At 43.4% G+C, this 20013-nt stretch overlaps 1 protein-coding gene across 3 annotated transcripts in view; it reads left to right on the top strand.

Moving 5' to 3' along the window:
- Positions 1-19718, top strand: part of LOC149316684 (dimethylaniline monooxygenase [N-oxide-forming] 2-like) — a 79882-nt gene extending 60164 nt beyond the window's left edge. For 2 of the 3 annotated variants that reach the window (XM_089516039.1, XM_089516038.1), the window contains exons 7-8: positions 1699-1771; positions 19158-19718. In XM_089516039.1, coding sequence (XP_089372165.1) covers positions 1699-1771; positions 19158-19536 — 452 coding nt within the window. In that variant the 3' untranslated portion in view covers positions 19537-19718. Of the gene's footprint in view, positions 1-1698; positions 1772-2377; positions 2493-19157 lie in introns of all 3 variants that reach the window. The other variant, XM_089516040.1, reaches the window with a different exon arrangement.
- Positions 19719-20013: the final 295 nt, after the last annotated feature.

The raw sequence follows: 20013 nt of genomic DNA, 5'->3' as shown, positions 1-20013 counted from the left end.
GGCCAGAATGCATTCACGTGAATTCGCTAGTTCAGCGAATTTACATGAATTCGAATTGTGTTTAAACTGACTTCCCATTGCCCGAAAATAGCTTGCCATTGCCTGAAATTGCGTGTGATGATCTCTCATGCAACAACGTTAAACCCCATGATTGCGTTCGGATCGCCACTGGATTATACTTCCAATATCCCTTGTCTGATAAACTCCTCAGTGAGGGGTTCCTGCAAGGAGTCACTATTGCCTCCTTATACATTCAGTAAGAACATGTGTTAGTTATGGTGTCACTGTTGTTATCTCCAAGAGGTTCTCCACCAATGTCACCCTCCGCTACAGCTGCTGCCCAGTAATTGTTTGTCACCTCAATGCTAATATCAGCATACATCATGCTCAATACTATTCCAACTTCCTTCAAGTTCTGTTACTCCTCAGACTCTATCCCCCTCTGGTCATAGCTCTCTGTTTCTACACTGCCATTGCTCTCCATCCTTCAGTACTTCTGTCTCTTCTTGCTCTGTTGTCATCCCCACACTTTCCTCTTCCCAGTAGTGAGTTTCGCATGAAAGTGATTGTGGGCCAAGCTGTCCCCTTGCTCTGCCTCCTTGCATTCCATGTGAGTATGCTGCTGGCTGGCAGCAAGACTGTCCCCCAACTTTATCCCTTCTCTCTCCCTGCAGTGGATGCAGCTGAGTGGCAACAGTGGTGATGGTGGGCTGGGTCATTATCTGCTCCTATATAAAGATTTCAAGATGTAGAAATTCAAATTGCAACAATTATTTCCAATGAATTGTTTCCAAGTTCTGTATGTCTGTGAGAATCTGCTTTTACCAAGAAAAGGAATGTACAGTATGTGTGAGAGGATCAGACTCTACCATCCTTTCCCCATGTTGTCTACCAAAAGTTGGCCACCCAAATTCTTTTTTTTTTCTGTTCCACTTTAGAAATAGATTAGATTGGAAGTAAAGTAATCTGCTACAAGTTTAGAAGAAGGAGAAATGTTTAGTTCTAAATGTACCCCTAAGTTCTATCTGATGTTAAAACCCAACATCGCCACCCCTACTTTACACACAAATGGGTCAGAATTATGATTGCCACGAACACTGTCCTTAAATACAGTTCTATTAATTTAATTTCCAAGTACCTTTTTTTCTGCAAGTACCCTGTCAAACCAGAACCATGAAAACCCGTTATTTATAAAAGCAAAAATGTAGCCTGTATTTTCTGTTTTGCATGCTCTGATCCTTTTGCTACTGATTTGATATGTAAAAACCAAGGTGGGTATATTGCTATCATGATGTCTAATCAGGATCACAGATTAACAAAGGTCCCGAACAGACAAGCCAAAATAAAGCTGCTTCAGGTCACTATGGAGGTATGCTGTTTAAATGACACACACAGCTTAAGAGGCCAGAAGTTGTACCAAAGCTGCACTCTAGTCCTTAGGACTGGAGCATGGCTTTCGGCGCAGCTTCCAGCCTCTTAGGATGCATGCAGCATTTAAACAGCATACCTCCAAACTGCCCTGAAGCAGCTTTATTTTGGCCTGTCTGTTTGGTCCCAAAGATATTCCAATAAAGGCAGTGAATACTCCAAGCCAGACATGACTTACAGGAATTCTGATCAATATAGAAAGACTACTAAAATCAGATTAAACTAAATACAGCCATTTGTGTGTGAACAGTTCATTTTTTTTTTATCCAGGGTCATGTAAACTCCCACCAGTGAGCAGACTGATGAGTGAAGTTGCTAAACAGAAGAAGACTCTTCTTAAAATGTATGTTACATGTTTTTGTATACTGGGGAAGGTGGGTAGACATGTTAGTCTGTTGCAGAAACACCAATTGAGGGTCTTCAGCAAGGTTGCCATACTACCCAAATAACCAGGATTTACCCAGATTATATGCAAGCCACCAAGTGCCTGCTTGTACAATCAATTTGCCCATATTCCAAGCCTTCGTGTTTTTAAAAAGCAAGTCTCTAGTGTTTGCAGAAACAGAGATATGGACAAAGTGTGGGCACATTCTTCTGTCAAAATCATAGAATCATAGAGCTGGAAGAAATCACAAGGGCCATCAAGTTTAACCTCTGTCATGCAAGAACACAAAATCAAAGCACTCTTAGCAGATGGCCATCCAGGATCTGTTTAATGATCTCCAAAGAAGAATCCACCATTCTCTGAGGGAGTGTGTTCCACCGTCAAACAACTCTTACTGTCAGGAAACTTTTTCTAATGTCGAGGTGGAGTCCCTTTTCCTCTAGTTTGAATCCATTGCTCCAGGTCCTATTCTCTGGAGCAGCAGAAAAAAAGCTTGCTCCATGACACCCCTTCAAATATTTAAACAGGGTTATCATATCACCTCTTATCTTTCTCTTCTTCCAGGCAAAATATACCCAGAAAGAAAAGAGCTTAAGAAGGCCTGTTTTGTTCTAATATAGAAGAAATTGTTCTGCAAGGGGCAAGTCTGCCTCACCTTTTGGGCATTAGGGAAATAAGAGTGAGTGATACAAGTAGTGGAATGCAAGAAGCAAATGGACACACTGCAAGTGTGCAAGGAGTGAGCAGTGCAAGCACCAGAGTATAAGAGGATGTGATTTACAAGAGCTCGAGAAAAGGCAAGAGAAGGAGCAGGAAAGATGGGAGAGGGAGCAATGGAGTGCAAGAAGCAAGAGAGGAATATATCAAAAGGGTGCCAAGAAAGACGATGAAGGGAGCAGGAGAGTGAGCTGTGCAAGTCGCAGAGTACAAAAAGCTATAAAAGTGCACTTTGCAAGGCAAGGTAAGGAATAAGAGAAAAGAAGTCAGCAGCAACAGCAGTGTATGAAAAGCAAGGGAGAGAGCCATTATGAGGATGCAAGATGAGGGATGGGAGGGAATAAAATGCAAAGGAGAGTGAGAGGCCAAAATAAAGCTGCTTTGAGTCTCTTTGGAGGTATGCTGTTTAAATGATGCATGCGTCCTAAGAGGCCAGAAGCCACGCCAAAGCCATGCTCCAGTCTTAAGGACTGGAGCACGGCTTTGGTGCAGCTTCTGGACTCTTAAAATCTGTGTGTCATTTAAACAGCATACCTCCAAAGAGACACGAAGCAGCTTTATTTTGGCCTGTCTGTATGGGCCCCTAGTAATGCAAGTGGTGAAGTTCAAAAAGCAAGGGAGCAACCTGTAAGGCAGGTTTGCTGAAAGACAGTGGTGGGCCAAGTTTATATGGTAAATTACATGACCAAGTAGACATTTAAACTTGGGTTGCACAGTTCCAGGTCCAGCACTTTAAACATTACACTGCACTGTTTCAGTTTGATTAGTTTTAGCTGCAGAAAGTGGTATTAAAACTGAAACAGAGGAGGAAAAGCAAATACAAAAAGTACTGTGCAGAATTTACATCAGTAGAATGCAAATTAGGGTAATTTGCATAATCCAGATGATTTGCATAATATGCTAAATAGATACCAAGATTTGAGGAAGTGGAATATGGCAACCCTAGTCTTGATGCATCTTAAAGACTTACTGATTGCATATGTCATGAGTTTTCAGGTACTCCAGCCATGAAAGCATGTGATGAAGCAGGCTGCTGTTCAAATGAAATTATGTCAGATATTACTTTTAAGTCTTTAAGATGTCAGAAGACTCTTTATTCTTCTTCTATATTTTATATTAAATACTTCAGTAATTTTGTTCAGTGCTCTTCTAACTTATTGAAAAAGCACACAGAATCATGGTCCAAATATTATGTCAAGGGTTCTTTGATATGATAACATGGTATGGTTGGTTGCACATTCTAGATTGGAAGAAGAGAAGAAATTAAGCCTTCCTTACCCAGTACCCAAGTCTGAGAATGGTTGCAGTCTGCATTTGGTCTTCTGCAAGAAAAGCACATAACAGCTGTAGAGTGAGATACATAGCATTGGTGAGGAAATTAAACTCCTGGGAGGAAAACAGAATTAGGTAGGTTGAAAAGTCCTGGCAAAGACTCCTCTTGAGCCATGCCAACATTTCAGGATGCATGGAACTTATAGGTTTCCTAGCCCCCTGCATATCACATCTTGTTCTGAAAGAAAAGAGGTTAGGAAGGCCCGTTTTGTTCTAATATAGAGGTAGGGAACTATGGTTGGTCTGGGGGCCAACTTTCTGCCCCCAGGATGAAAGCTGGGTTCAGGAAAGGAAGAGGAAAAATGAAGAATTTCAAAAGAAAATCAGCCTATGCTTTATGATAGCAAAGCCTTTGATTGTATATCATGAAACGCTATGGTTTGCTTTTAATGAAATGGGTGTACTACAAGAATCATAGAATCATAGAAACATAGAGTTGGAAGAGACTGCAAGGGCCATCCAGTCCAACCCCTGCCATGCAGGAACTCTCAATCAAAGCATTCCCGACAGATGGCCACCCAGCCTATGCTTAAAAACCTCCAAGGAAGGAGACTCCACTACACTCCGAGGGAGTGTGTTCCACTGTCGAACAGCCCTTACTCTCAGGAAGTTCTTCCTAATGTTGAGGTGGAATCTCTTTTCCTGTAGCTTGCATCCATTGTTCCAGGCCCTACTCTCTGGAGCAGCTGAAAACAAGTCAGCTCCCTCCTCAGCATGACATCCCTTCAAGTATTTAAACAGGGCTATCATATCACCTCTTAACCTTCTCTTCTCCAGACTAAACATCCCTAGCTCCTTAAGTCATTTCTCATAGGACATGGTTTCCAGACCTTTCACCATTTTAGTTGCCCTCCTTTGCACATGTTCCAGTTTTTCAACATCCTTTTTAAATTGTGTTGCCCAGAACTGGTTGCACTATTCCAGGTGGGATCTGACCAAAGCAGAATAGAGTGGTAATATTACTTCCCTTGATCTAGGTACTATACATTTACTGATGCAACCTAAAATCGCATTGGCCTTGTTAGCTGCCGCATTGCTCTGTTGACTCATGTTCAACTTGTGGTCTACTTGGACTCCTAGATCCCTTTCACATGTAGTCTCGTTCAGCCAGGTGTCCCCCATCCTATATCTATGCATTTTATTTTTCTGCCCTATGTGCAGTACCTTACATTTCTCCCTGTTGAAGTTCATTTTGTTAGCTGTGGCCCAACTTTCTAGTTTATTCAGGTCATTTTGAATTTTGATCCTGCTCTCTGGGATGTTAGCTACTCCTCCTAATTTGGTGTCATCTGCAAATTTGATAAGTATGCTCCCAATTCTGTCCTCCAAGTGATTGATATATTGAATAGCACTGGGCCCAGGACAGACCCCTGTGGGCCCCCACTGGTCACTTCTCTCCAGGATGAAAAAGAGCCATTGTTAAGCACCCTTTGGGTTTGGCCAGTCAACCAATTGCAAATCCATGTAACAGTTACGTTGTCTAGCCCACTAGCATGTTTGCAAGAATGTCATGGGGAACCCTGTCAAAGGCCTTACTGAAATCAAGATATACTATATCGACAGCATTCCCTTCATCTACCAAGCTGGTAATTTTATCAAAAAAGAGATTGGATTTGTCTGGCATGACTTCTTTCTCTGAAACCCGTGTTGATTTTTTGTGATTATGGCATTGCTTTCTAGATGTTCACCGGGTCTTTGTTTAATGATCTGCTCTAGAATCTTTCCTGGTATTGATGTCAGACTAACTGGACGATAATTGTTGGGATCCTCTCCCCCCCCCCTTTTTTTTTTTTTTTTGAAGATGGGGACATTTGCCCTCCTCCAATCTGCTGGCAATTCTCCTGTTCTCCAGAAGTTCTCATTTGATTGTCCTGAGGCATAACCGGTACTCAGGACAAGACACTACTCCTAGGACAGAAAACAGAGAAAGAGAATTGGCAAGGGGGTCAGGCAAGGCTGCACTTTATCACCCTGTCTGTTTAACCTGCATGCTAAACATATAATATAGAATCGTTTAAGTTTATTGCATCAGAACCTGTAACTGTAACAGAAAATTCAGGAAACATAAAATCCTAGGCTTGGCAGAGCAAAGAATTAACAGAGGACCTAGTAATTTGAAAATCCATAAGTTTATTTTCCAATCGTCAACAAAGGAAACATGAACTCACTGGAATTCAAAGTTCCAAAAGCTGAGACCCCGAACAAGACAAAATGGCCTAATTTTATAGTCAATTATACAAAGAAGCTCTTTCATCACATCTCATTGGCTAATTACAATTTAAACATACATAATTCTTACAATCAAGACAGAGATATATGCATATATTAATAACTGCATCATCACTCCTCACCCCTCCTTCAGGAATTCAGTAGCTTTCAGTAACCTTCCTTCTGAACATCAGCAATGTCTCCTTATCTAAGTTGTGTCTATTTCGCTGGTGCCAACTCCTTATGGGTCATGATGCACTTTTTATTACTTTGCTCTAGTTTTTTTCTAGTTTCCAAGCCTCAATTTAAAACTATCTCTCTGGCTAACAAAGGCGACTCCATTTTTCTATAGCTTTCTATTATAACAGGAAAATTGTACCACTTCATAACGTTCCCATCAAGTCCTGGAAACGTTCCGTGGGAGAATGATCTGGGAACGGGACTCACTGCATTGGAGAAGTAGTAATGGGATGATAACGTAAGGGAAACACATTTTATCGCACAGTACCCCCCTTTGAATGGGTACTTTTGCCGAGTACGTTCTAATAAATATATACATACATACATACACACACACATGTATATGTATATGTGTATATACATATATATATATATATCTCAATATCAAGTATAATATATATATATATACACACACATACACACATATATGTATAGGGGTGTGTGTGTGTATAAACATAACAATTAATTTAAAAAGAATTCACATGTAAACATTTGTTTAAATATTATGTGGGGGAGAAACCATTTTGGCTTTGAGGAAAAACTTTCCGACATGTTAACATGCTGATCATTACTTTTTAAAAAAATATTGCCACGTCATACCCAGAAGAATATTAGACTTTTTAGACGCTCTAGGATAACAGAGGAGGAAATTGTCTCAGCCAATCAGGACACGAGGACTGATAGAACAGATAGAAGAATGATAGGATTACTGCACTAACTTCTCCTGGACCGGTATGTGAACATTCAAGCTGGCTGAGAACTGTTTTCTACTGTTCTTACCCTGGAACGCTGTTGGGACACTTTGAGCTCAGAATGGGAACTCAATGGGAACCAATTTGTGCGGTAAAGTTCGCTGTGTTCCATTCTCATTAGGTTCCTAGAACGTTATCCTAACGCTGTGCGATAAACCTTATTGAGTTGGAGGAGACCACAAGGGCATCCAGTCCAAACTCCTGCCATAGTGGAACACCAGTCAGAGCACCCCCAACAGATGGCCATGCAGCCTCTGTTTAAAAACCTCCAAAGAAGCAGACTCCATTATGCTCCAAAGCAGAATATTCCACTGTCGAACAGCTCCGACCATCAGGAAGTTCCTCCTGAGATTTAGGTGGAATCCCTTTTCCTGTACTTTGAATCCAGTGCTCCTTGTCCTAGTCTCTGGAGCAATGGAAAACCCTCTTCAATGTGACATCGCTTCAGATATTTAAATATGACTATCATGTTCCCTCTTAACCTTCTTTTCATCAGGCTAAACATTCCCAGCTCTCTAAGCCACTCTCATAGGACATGGCTTCCAGACCTTTCACCATTTTGTTCACCCTCCTCTGGACACATTCCAGCTTGTCCTTCTTGAACTTAGATGCCCAGAACTGGACACAATATTCCAGGTGAGGTGACCAAAGCAAAATACAGGGGTACTATCACTTACCTTGATCTAGAAACTATACTCCTGTTGGTGCCATCAAGAATCACATTGGCTTTCTTGGCTGCTGCATCATGCTGCTGACGCATTTTCAGCTTGTGGTCTACTAAAACTCCTAGATCCCTTTCACATGAACTGTTGTTTAGCCAGATGTCTCCCATCCTGTATCTGAGCATTTCATTTTTTTATGCCAAGGTGTGGGACCGTAGATTTTTCCCTTTTGAAATTCAACTTGTTATCTTTATCTGAGCCTTCTAATCTGTCAAGGTCATTTTGAGTTTTAATCCTGTCCTCTGGGGAATTAGCAACCCCTCCCAGTTTGGTATCATCTGCAAATTTAATCAGCATGTTATGCCCAAGATTGTAAGGGCAACCTGTTTATCCTGAGAGCGTGTAATGAAAACCTCTCCCTCTGTGGACCTATTCACAGCAAGGCTGAGAAAGACATTGAGACACCAAATTTGGTTTTAAACACCATGCATGTAACATTTATTGAATCACACAAGTAACACAACCATTGATTATCAAGAGCTCTTTCACTCACACATTCATACAATACTCACACACACTTTCCTTCCGCCGAACATTGATCAGTTGTTCTCGAAGGCTGGGGATGACACCGTTGCCGCGGATGGTGCCAACAAAATGGAGATGAAAGTCCAGGGTCTTTATACTTTTTCTTCTCTCTGGCTCTTGGCTGCTGAAGTCTTGCAATATTGCAGCCCATTACTCAACTTCCTCTTTTTGGGAGGACAGACAGGTTGTTCAGATCAGTCCGTGTTCAAAGCAACTCGTTCTGTTCAAAGTTCTCCATTGTCCTGTCTGTTCCTCATCATGGCGACTCAGGAGATAAGGTTCTTCCCGGTCATGGTTCGTCACACCTGGACGGCACCCCGCTTCAGCTTCCAAGTTTTCAGACTTTCCTCGCCTCGGTTGCCAAATACCTTCGTCACATCAGTGCTTTGCGCAGAACCATCTTGTTTGTTCCTTTAGCTATGTTTAAAGCACAATTCCTTGGTTCTTCGGTTCTTCAGCTCTGGGTTTAAGTCAGAACTCACGCATTCGTCTTACAAGCATGCTCACTATTATTTCATCCAAGTCATTGAGAAAGATGTCGAATAGTACTGGCCCCAATACAGTTCCTTGTGGCACTCCACTAGTCATCTCTCCCCAGGATGAAAAGGAGCCATTGCTGAGCACCTTTTGGATTCGGTCAGTCAGCCAATTACAAATCTACCTATCAGTAGAAGCCTTACTGAAATCAGGATATGCTACATCCACAGCATTCCCTTCATCTATCAAGGCTGTTCTTTAGTTAACCATACAGGTTTCTTTAGACACTTCCCATTTTTCCTTCTTTATTGGAACAGTTTTAGTTTGTACTTTTAGTATCTCACTTTTAAGAAACTCCCATCCATCCTGAGCTCCCTTCTCTTTCAGTATCCTTGTGAATGAAATTACAGCCAGTAATTCCCTAAATTTACAGAAATTGGCTTTCTTAAAGTCTAGCAGGATTAGACTCAGAAAAGGGAGGTGTGAAAATTGGAGAAAGAATATGAGCAATTTAAGATACTCAAATGACACCATCCTACTATCAGAAAATAGAAAAGACTTGGAACAATTACTGAAGAAAGTCAAGGAAGAAAGTGCAAAGGCAGATTTACAACTGAACATTAAGAAAACAAAAATAATAACCACAGATTATTTATATACCTTTAAAGTAAATGATGAAGACATTAAAATAGTTAAAGAGTTTCCATACCATAACTCATTCATTAATCAGAATGGAGATTGCAGTCAAGAAATTAGAAGAAATCTAAGACTTGGAAGGGCAGCTATGAAGGAACTAGACTAGATCCTGAAGTAAAGATAGATAATTGAATACTAATGTTAGGATTTCCCATGCCGGTGTATTTCCCATTTCTGTGTATAGTTATGAAAGCAAGACAGTGAAAAAAACAGATATCAAGAAAATCATTTCATTTGAGATGTGGTGCTGGAGAACAGTTGTCCAGATACTATAGATTGCTAAAAAGACAAATAAATGTGTCCTAGAACAAATCAAGCCTGAACTTTGCCTAGAAGCCAAAATGACTAATCTGAGTCTGTCCTATTTTGGCCATATCCTGAGAAGACATGACCCATTATAAAAGACAATAATGTTTGGTAATGCAGAAGGCAGTAGGAAAAGAGGAATATCACATTACAGATGGATAGATTCAATCAAAGAAGCCATGACCCTGAGTCTGCAATACATGAGCAAGGCTGTTGATGATATAATGACTTGGAAGACTCTCATTATAGGGTAGCAATAAGTCAAAGTTAACTTGATAGCAGTTAACAATAACAGCAGCAAAAGGGACAAACAAAACAAAGTCAGATAGAGCACCTAGTTAAAAGGTGAATTGCAGTTCCTAGAAGGTTTCAGGATAGATAACTCACCTTTAACAAATTTAGGAAGGTCTGATTAGCCTGAAAGGGTTGTGCCCAACCAAAACAGCCTACGAAAGTACATGCAGGACCAGGACCACAGGACTCCTTTATTCCAGTGCTTCCCTGTTTGTGCTTCAAAATGTCAGAAATCCCCTTCATTCAATTATTCATTCGGGGTTCTGTCATGATGAGTTAAAGAGATTAGATTAAGTCACTTAAGTTAGTAATTAGTTCCATGCACATTGATGATATGTACTGTTGACTATATCAGGTTATGGTAGTAGATGCAGTGGTCCTTTACTTTGTTGTATGATGGGTTGGAATGCTTGAATGCTGCATCTTAGGAGTGGCAGATGGTTAAAAGCTGCTGTTCCTATCTAGTAGTGAACATAAACATGTGTATATGTGTGTGTGTGTGTGTGTGTGTGTGTATTTTCCCATATAAATATAAATCTTAGGTTGTGTTAGCAATATATGTATGTATTAAATAAAGGTTGTATCTGTAGGACTCAATTGGAAATGCATTATGGGAAATGCCCATATGCAGCCATGATCAGTAATCAGATGGGTCACGTAAGCAGAGACTGGCTAGTAGGGTAAATAGGAAGAATCCTTCACACCCTGAGACAGATTTATGACTGAGAGATGGTCCACAGATACAGGTCATTAAGGCATCAATAGCTTCCCCATGGCAGAGGATGTCTAGGGAACAAGTGATGCCTACATTTGGGTTGCTTTGATGTAGGGCTCCAACCTCCGCTGAGGGGGGGGGGTGAACTGGAAAACCCATTTGGGAGGGACAGGAAAAAAAGGTGGGTGTCAGTGGTCAGTTTAAATTAAGACTTCCCCTTTGTGTGCCTCAGATTCTGCAAAGACATGTTCTGAGATACTTCTGCAATGTTTCTCATAATAAACTTTCTTGTTTTGCAATAAGTGTTGTGGGTCATTGGGTCAGAGTACTCTCAAATCTCACACAAGAAAGGCGTCTAATAAATCCTGTCCTTTCATATATGTACCCTGTCCTTTCATATATGTGCTAATTAGCAAAATGAGGCTTCTGATGTTCACATTTAGTAAAAACAGCACCCACCTATGTGCAAGTGAGAGGAATAAGTAGACTAAGTAGTACTGATGTGTGTGTGTGTGTGTATATATATATATATATATATATTGCAAAAAAATTTTTTTAAAATTCAGAGCTCCTCCAATGATCTAGTTGGACCTATTTGCAGACCGGATCTCAGCAGTCCAGTCACAAATCATCCAAAAGATCTGTTTGTCACCTTGTTCATTTTCTCAATGGTGATCACATTCCCCTCCTCAGTCCTTTCATTGTTCCCATCCATCACTTCACCAAATTAAGAGTTTTACCTGTAACATGTGTGGGGTCAGGGACACACTGAGAAAATCCCAAGGTGGTGGCCATGAAACCCTGAGGCACCCTAGCCAAATGACTCTTGCAGGAATGCTAAAGTCTTCCATGACCATTGTCCTGTTATTCTCTAAGCAGTTATTGCCTCAGCAAGCTCAATGTACTCCAATACTTCTGTTAACTTTTATGTCTTTGACTAGACAGAGCCCCTGCAATCCAGCTCCTAGGCAAACTGGATTCTTAATGAAAAATATAGCATTCTTTGGGTATGGGTTTCAAAAACCAGCCCTGATACTATGGGATTGGTAGCACACTGGGAATCCAAGTAGGCAACTCTGGTTGCCCTAGCTCCCTTCCAAGATCTCAATTACACAAGCCAGGTCAGACACCCTATCTACAAAACTGTGGATGAGTTATGTCTTACTGTGGGCTGACCTGGCATTCAACAACAGCAGTACCAGGTTGGGAGGACTGTCTGATACGACTGCCTCAGTCTTGAGGAAAAGGGCAACAATTAGGGTAGGTCATGGTCTAATAGCTGAAATCTCTTGTACAATGGCACCCACTTGTCCTTCTTCCATACCTCGCCTTGAAAAACACCATCTCAATGGCAGTACCTTAGCACACTCAGCTGCACTTTACAACCAAAGTGCCAAAAAGCACAAGTACTTCCTCATACTACAAATACAGTAGAAATGATAGTAGAACAAACTAGGCCACTCTGTTCTCAAAGTACAAATGCTAAAAGTGTGCAATGAGAAGAGCAATCACGATACAGAAAGCTTAGTAACAACTATTACAAGACTAGCAGTTATAAGGGAAATCTCAAAGGTGGGAGAGCAAGCAGAAAGGAGCTATAATGGGCAATAGTAATGGGCAATGATGTTACACCCAGTACTATAGTGAACCAATAGGGTGGAGAAGAGGGACACTTCCTACACAGACATGCACCCTGAAGCTGAGGAGAGTCATTGCCCTCATTTGTGCTAGTGGCTCCAAGACAGCAGACAAAAATCAAATAAAAACAGATACATTAGTCCCCACAGTACAAAATCTCACCATTCTGGCACTGACCAATACAGTTTCAGTGAGGATGGTATGGGAGTAATCAAAGATGGTGACTTTTTACTACTCTGCCTAATGTTGTCTAAAGCAATCCGTACACTCAGCTTATAAGACCTCAGAAGGCCAGAGATGTACTGAAGAATTTCTAAAGCCCCTTATCATGGAGAGTAAGGGAAATATTGCATAAACAATTCCATTAGGAAATGTCTAAAGGCCAGACATATTCTATAGCAACTGGAATCTGTTTTCTACCTGTCCTGCTAGGCAGTGCCTCACCAGGAACAAGATGAGCCATCCCTGAGTCAGCTGTCCCAGTCCACCTTGGCAAACATAGGTCCAAAATACACTGCAGAAATAAACCAGTTTGAGACTGCTTTAACTGCCCTGGCTCAATGCTAGGGAATTCTGGGAACTGTAGTTTTGTGAGACCTTTTAGCCTTCTCTGATAGAAAGCTTTGGTGCCACAATAAACTACAATTCCCAGGATTTCCTAACACCGGGCCGGGGAAGTTAAAGCAGTCTCAAATTGGATTTTTTCTGTAGTGTACACATAATCACCAAGAGTGTAGGCTATTCCTATGTTTTCCTCCTTGCTCCTTCCTTCATATACTCAGTGACAAGCATCTGAAGGAACGCATGTTCACCAATGGCTCCTTTTCATCCTGGAGAGAAGCGACCAGTGGGGTGCCACATGGTTCTGTCCTGGGCCCAGTACTATTCAATGTCTTTATCAATGACTTGGATAAAGGAATAGAGGGCAAAATTGTTTGTGGGTTTTTCGGGCTATGAGGCCATGTTCTAGAAGAGTTTATTCCTGATGCAGTCAAGTTTCTAGAAGAAACTCTTCTAGAACATGGCCACATAGCCTGAAAACCCCACAAAAAACTATTTATTCCTGATGTTTCACCAGCAACTGTGGCTGGCATCTTCCACAAACACCTGAACAACTTCAACAAGAAAGAAGAAACCCTTAAAGTAAACAAATTCTGGACCATGCCAGTACCTATCAGATCAGAATACACAGGGAAGACATTGAAATCCACAAGCACCTTCAACAGGAAAGAAGAAACCCTTGGTGATCAAAGTTTGGCTACCAGTCCTGAAAAACACCAAAATCAAGACCCAGCAATTGCAAATGAAATTCACCCAGGGTGAGGGGGGTTTCCCAGCAGCCAATGGACCATTAATTAAATAGACACCCTGAGACTTTGCCATTCAACAACAGAACAATGCACAGATTAACATGTAAATTGCTTTCCTCTCAACCAAGAGTGTACGTACCCCACTCTCTTCCATGCCAGCATTCTCTGAAGATGCCAGCCACAGCTGCTGGTGAAAGGTCAGGAATAAACTTTTCTAGAGACGCCCAGGCTACTTGTCCTGGGTGACTTCAACATCGCTCTTACGGCCAGCTATGTTCCATCCGGTGCGGCTCGGGAATTCATGGACACCATGGCAGCCATGGGCCTGTCCCAGCTGATTGAGGGTCCAACGCATTTTGCGGGTAATACACTTGATATGGTCTTCTGTTCGGATGTGGAAAATCCGTGGGCGGAAATAACTAATATTTCCCCCCTGTCATGGACGGATCATTTCCTCGTGGAGGCAAAAATCAGGGCCACTACCCAGACCCCCCCCCCGGGGGTGGTGGACCTATTAGGATGGTCCACCCTTGAAGGCTGATGGAACCCAAAAGGTTCCAGGAAGCCTTAGAGGGATACATGGTTGGAAGTGACGGCGACTCTGTTGATGCCCTGACCGGTATTTGGAATACCGGTCTCTCTAGGGCTATACACAGCATCGCTCCCAAGCGCCCTCTCAAGCCTGCTTCCAAACGTAAGCCCTGGTATACGGAAGATCTCCGGGCAAGGAAGCGGGTCTTGCGACGGCTAGAGCACCGCTGGCGGAAACACCTACGCTTAGCCGACAAGGCTCTCCTAGACCGCCTTTTGGAGGACTATGGAGAGGCGATACGAGCAGCTAAGAATTCGTTCTATGCTGCTCGTGTCGCGTCCGCGGAGTCGCGTCCAGCAGAGTTGTTCAGGGTGGTCAGGGAGCTAACTCAGCTCCCTCCCACCCAGAACCAGATCCTTGAACCTTCTAAGGCCTGCTGCGACCAATTTAACAACTTCTTCGCGGATAAAACCTCTCGGATAAGCGAAGGTCTTAATGCTGGCATTGGAGCAGAACCTAGGGTAGAGGCGTCCAGAGCCTCCGTGGACTCCATTATACTGGATCAGTTTGAGTTGGTGAGTACCGATGATGTGGACAAGATCCTCGGAAGTGTTCGGAAGACAACCTGCTCTCTCGATCCCTGTCCCTCATGGTTAGCAGCGCAGGGGGGACCGGCAGCAACTTCGTTGCTGCGACGGATTATTAATACATCTTTGAGGGAAGGGCAATTTCCATCTGAATTAAAATTGGCCATCGTAAAACCTTTGTTAAAAAAGCCCTCCCTCGACCCCCTGGTACACAATAATTATCGGCCAGTTTCGCTGCTGCCATTTTTGGGGAAGGTGATCGAGAGGGCGGTTGCAATCCAGCTTCAGTCGGTCTTGGATGAAACGGATTATCTGGACCCATTTCAAACTGGCTTTCGGGCGGGTTACGGGGTTGAGACGGCCATGGTCGCCTTGGTCGATGATCTCCGTCTGGGCATCGACAGGGGAAGCGTGTCCCTGTTGGTGCTCTTGGACATCTCAGCGGCTTTCGATACCATAGACCATGGTATCCTTCTGGAGCGCCTGGCTGAGGTGGGTATCGGGGGCACTGCGCTCCAGTGGTTCCGGTCCTACCTCTCCGGGAGGTTCCAGATGGTGCAGCTGGGAGACGTGTGCTCCGATAAGAGGGCCCTCACAACTGGGGTCCCTCAAGGAGCCATTCTGTCTCCCATGCTATTTAACATTTACATGAAACCACTGGGAGAGATCATCCGGAGACATGGGGCGCGGGGTTATCAGTACGCTGATGACACCCAAATAGTTTTTTCTATGTCTCCGACTGATGCAGTGACCGAGGATGGCGTCTCTCCTCTCGTGGCATGCCTGGAGTCAGTAATGGGCTGGATGAGGAAAAACCGACTCAGCCTGAATCCAGAGAAAACGGAGGTACTCGTGATAGGTTCCCCTGGCCCAGGAATGGTGGTAGTTCCACCTGTCCTGAACAGGATCACGCTTCCACTGAAGGACTCCGTGTGTAGTCTGGGGGTGCTTCTTGATTCGTCGCTTCACCTTACATCTCAGGTGAATGCGACGGTCAGGAACACCTGTTACCAGCTTCGGCTTATTCGCCAGCTGCGCCCATACCTGGCCCAGAGGGACTTAGAAACGGTGGTACATGCTCTGGTAACCTCTAGATTGGATTTCTGCAACGCGCTCTACATGGGGCAACCCTTGTATCATACCCGGAAGCTACAGCTGGTACAGAACATGGCGGCCAGGCTGGTCACTGGTACTTCCAGGACCAGCCACATAACACCGGTGCTCAAAGACCTGCACTGGCTGCCTATTCGCTTCCGGGCACAGTACAAGGTGTTGGTGATTACCTATAAAGCCCTACATGGCTTGGGCCCAGGATACCTGAAGGACCACCTCTCCCCATACATTCCGCCCCGCACCCTCAGAACTTCTGGGCAGCAATTACTTAGGGTACCTGGGGCTAAACTCTCCTCGACATCGAGGAGGACGTATTCCATCGTTGCCCCGACCCTTTGGAACACGCTGCCCACAGAGCTCCGCTCGGCCACCTCCCTGGCTCAGTTTAGGAGGGAGTTAAAGACCCTCCTATTTCGAACTGCATTCCCTGAATGAAGTCCTAGATGGCCTCTCTCTCTTGCTGACGGCAATTTGGAGAGCTGACCGGGGGTTTTATGATTGTTTTTAAAATGTTTTACTGTATGTATTATTTGTATTATGTTGTTCACCGCCCTGATCAATGGAAGGGCGGTATATAAATAAGTTTTATTATTATTATTATTATTATTATTATTAGAACATGGCCTCATAGCCCCCCCCCCAAAAAAAAAAAAACCCAAAAACTATGATGCTGGCCATGAAAGCCTTTGACTTCATAAAAGAGGGCATGCTTATCAAATCTGCAGGTGACACAAAATTAGGAGGAGGAGGGACAGGATCAAAATTCAAAATGACCTCAATAGATTAGACAGCTGTGCCAAAACTAACAAAATGAATTTCAACAGGGAGAAATGTATTGCACTTAGGCAGAAAAAAAATGAAATGTAGATATAGGATGGGGGACACCTGGCTTGACAACAGTACACGTGAAAGGGATGTAGTTGTCCTAGTAGACCACAAGTTGAACATGAGTTAACAGTGTGATTCAGCAGCTTAAAAAGCCAATGAGATTCTATACCTCATCACTAGGAGTATATTGTCTAGATCGACTGAAGTAATAGTACCCCTCTATTCTGCTTTGGTCAGGCCTCAACTAGAATACTGTGCCCATTTTTGGGCACCACAATTCAAAATGTTGACAAGCGAGAGCGTGTCAAGAGGAAAGCCACCAAAATGGAAACCATGCCCTATGAGGAGTGCCTTTGGGAGCTGAGTATGTTTAGCCTGGGGAAGAGAAGTTTAAGAGCTGATATTATAGCCTTGTTTAAATATTTGAAGAGGTGTAATATTGAGGCTGAAGCAAGCTTGTTTTTGCTGCTCCAGAGATTAGGACCCAGAACAATGGATGCAAACTACAGTTAGGGTTCCCATAACCCGGCTGCAACTGGGATTATGCCGGTTTTGGCGGCCCCGGGCCCCTTTTGTCCCGGGTGCTGCCAAAAACCGGGACAACCCCGGTTGCAGCCGGGTTGCGGCGCTTGACCGCGCTGCCCTCCTTCTCCTCCACTGCGCGGAGGAGGAAGAGGAGGGCCGTGCGGCCTGGGACGGAAGAGGCGAAGGGGGAAGCCCCGCGCCGCCCTCCGCGTGGCCCCGCACCACCCACCTCCTTCTCCTCTGCCTCCTCTGGCCCGCCCCCAGGCGTGCATGGAGGAGGGGGGAGAAGAAGAAGGAAGAGGAGGAGGGGGAGCAGAAGGAGCAGAAGGAGGAGGAGGAAGAGGAGGAGGGGGAGCAGAAAGAGGAGGCGGAGGAGGAAGAGGAGGAGGGGGAGCAGAAGGAGCAGAAGGAAGAGGAGGAGGAGGAGGAGGAGGAAGAGGAAGAGGAGGAGGGGAGCAGAAGGAGCAGAAGGAGGAGGAGGAGGAGGAAGAGGAGGAGGGGGGAGCAGAAGGAGGAGGAGGAGGAAGAGGAGGAGGGGGAGCAGAAGGAGGAAGAGGAGGAAGGGGGAGCAGAAGGAGGAGGTGGTGAGTGACCAGAGGCCTCAAGGTTTTTTAAATTTTATTTTGCGTGCTTTAATTGCTAACAAGTCTCCCTTGCTTTGACAATGATCGTGTGGTTTTGATGATGATGATGATGATGATGATGATGATGATATGAGTCAGCTTGAGAGGCATGCAGGCACTGTTTCTGAAGCCGAGAGAGTGTCACCTTCGAAAGTGTGTTTTGGGTGCTTTTAATGCTAACAAGTCTCCCTTGCTTTGACAATGATAGTGTGGTGATGATGATGATCATGATGATGATGATGATCATGATGATCATGATATGAGTCAGCTTGAGAGGCATGCAGGCACTGTTTCAGAAGCTGAGAGAGTGTCACCTTCCAAAGTGCCTTTTCTGTGTGTTTTTGGTTTTTTAATGGTGATATTGATATCAGCAAGCCTCTGAGGCATGGTCAGTGTAAACTGCTGTGATTTTTACAAACCCATACGCAGTGAAGAAAAACCAAAGTCCCTTGACCAAGTACACACTTCTGAGAAGTACACTTGGTGCAAGAACTGTGAAACCACCTTGACATGTTCAATATGCATAGCCATGTTAAACCATGCTAAGTGTTAAACCCAAGGGGTTTGGTTATGGAATAAGCCTCTGAAATATGCAAGAGGCCATGTTAAGTAAAGCCATGTGAAATGCCCAAATGTGCTGTTGTGTGTGTTTTGGAATGGAGGTTGGGGGTATTTGGCCAGAAAGGGAAGTACATTTCTGCCATCTGTTTAGAAATAATGCCAAAATGTCCTCCATTTTGATCATGCCTAAGAAACATGCATTTATATTAACATTTTTAAAAAATCATCAATTTTTTTCGTGTGTCCTCCATTTTCAGAAAAATGTGTCCTACATTTGAAAATGTTATCCTACATTTGTCCTACATTTGTCCCAGTTTGGAGGTCCTGACTTATGGCAACCCTAACTACAGTAAAAGAGGTTTCCACCTCAACGTTAGGAGAAGTTTGATAGTTCGACACACTATCTCAGATTGTGGTGAAGTCTCCTTCTTTGGAGGTTTTTAAACAGAGGCTGGATGGCCATCTGGTGAGCGAGGGGGTTGTTTTGACTGTGTATTCCTGCATGGCAGGAAGTTGATGGCCTTTGAGGTCTCTTCCAATTCTATAATTCTAGGGCTTCTGTTGTCTGTGCTAAGCTTCACAACTAGAATATGATTGAAGTTGCTTGAAATCTTGATGTTATTTCCATTTTTTTCTACTGCAGGGGTTTTCCCATTGAAAAGGACAGCATAAAGACAAGCTTTGTTGCCTACATGGATGAAATTGCTGCTTGTGCAGGGGTCAAGCCCAACTTGCTGTTGCTCTTCCTATTAGACCCCAAACTAGCTTGGAAAATTCTTTGTGGGCCCTGCACTTCTTATCAGTATCGTCTGACTGGACCTGGGAAATGGAAAAAAGCCAGAAGTGCAATACTGACTGAGTGGGACCGAGTTCTAAAGCCCCTGAAGACTAGAGCTACCAATCATTCTCCCACACATTCCATGGCTTCCTTCTGGTTTAAGGTCCTTGGCTGTTCCTTCCTTGGGACAGCCCTGGTCATTTTAAAATTCTCATCTCTTTCATGGTTACCCAGGCTAAAGTAAAATAAGAGGTGCCCTTTTCACATTATATGTATTTCTTGGTTTCATTATGTGGGTGAGTTGTCTACTGAACACAGCAAAACAAAAAAAGAAGAAAATAAGACCTGACGCTAAAAATAATCACCAAAAAACCAAAAGAATACTGATTATACAGAGTATTATATATAATACAAAAAATAATAAAAAGAACTGTGTAATATCATTTTGTTGTAAATACTTAATTCATGATTTGTGGTCAATACATACATTAAAGATATTTTACACAAGAGGCAAACAATAGAATCACAGAATTGTAGAACTGGAAGAGACCGCAAGGGTCACCCAGTCAACCCCCTGCCATGCAGAAACTCTCCATCAAAGTGTCCTTGAAAGATGGCCATCCAGCTTCTGTTTAACGAAGAAGTCTCCAAAGAAGGAGACTCAATACCCTCTGAGAGAGTGTGTTCCACTGTCGAACAGCCCTTACTGTCAGGAAGTTCC

This window comes from Sceloporus occidentalis, unplaced genomic scaffold, assembly GCF_023333645.1.
Source record: "Sceloporus occidentalis isolate IW3139 unplaced genomic scaffold, rSceOcc1.0.p SCAF_3, whole genome shotgun sequence".
NCBI lineage: Eukaryota > Metazoa > Chordata > Lepidosauria > Squamata > Phrynosomatidae > Sceloporus > Sceloporus occidentalis.
This window is presented reverse-complemented; position numbering and strand designations above follow the sequence as displayed.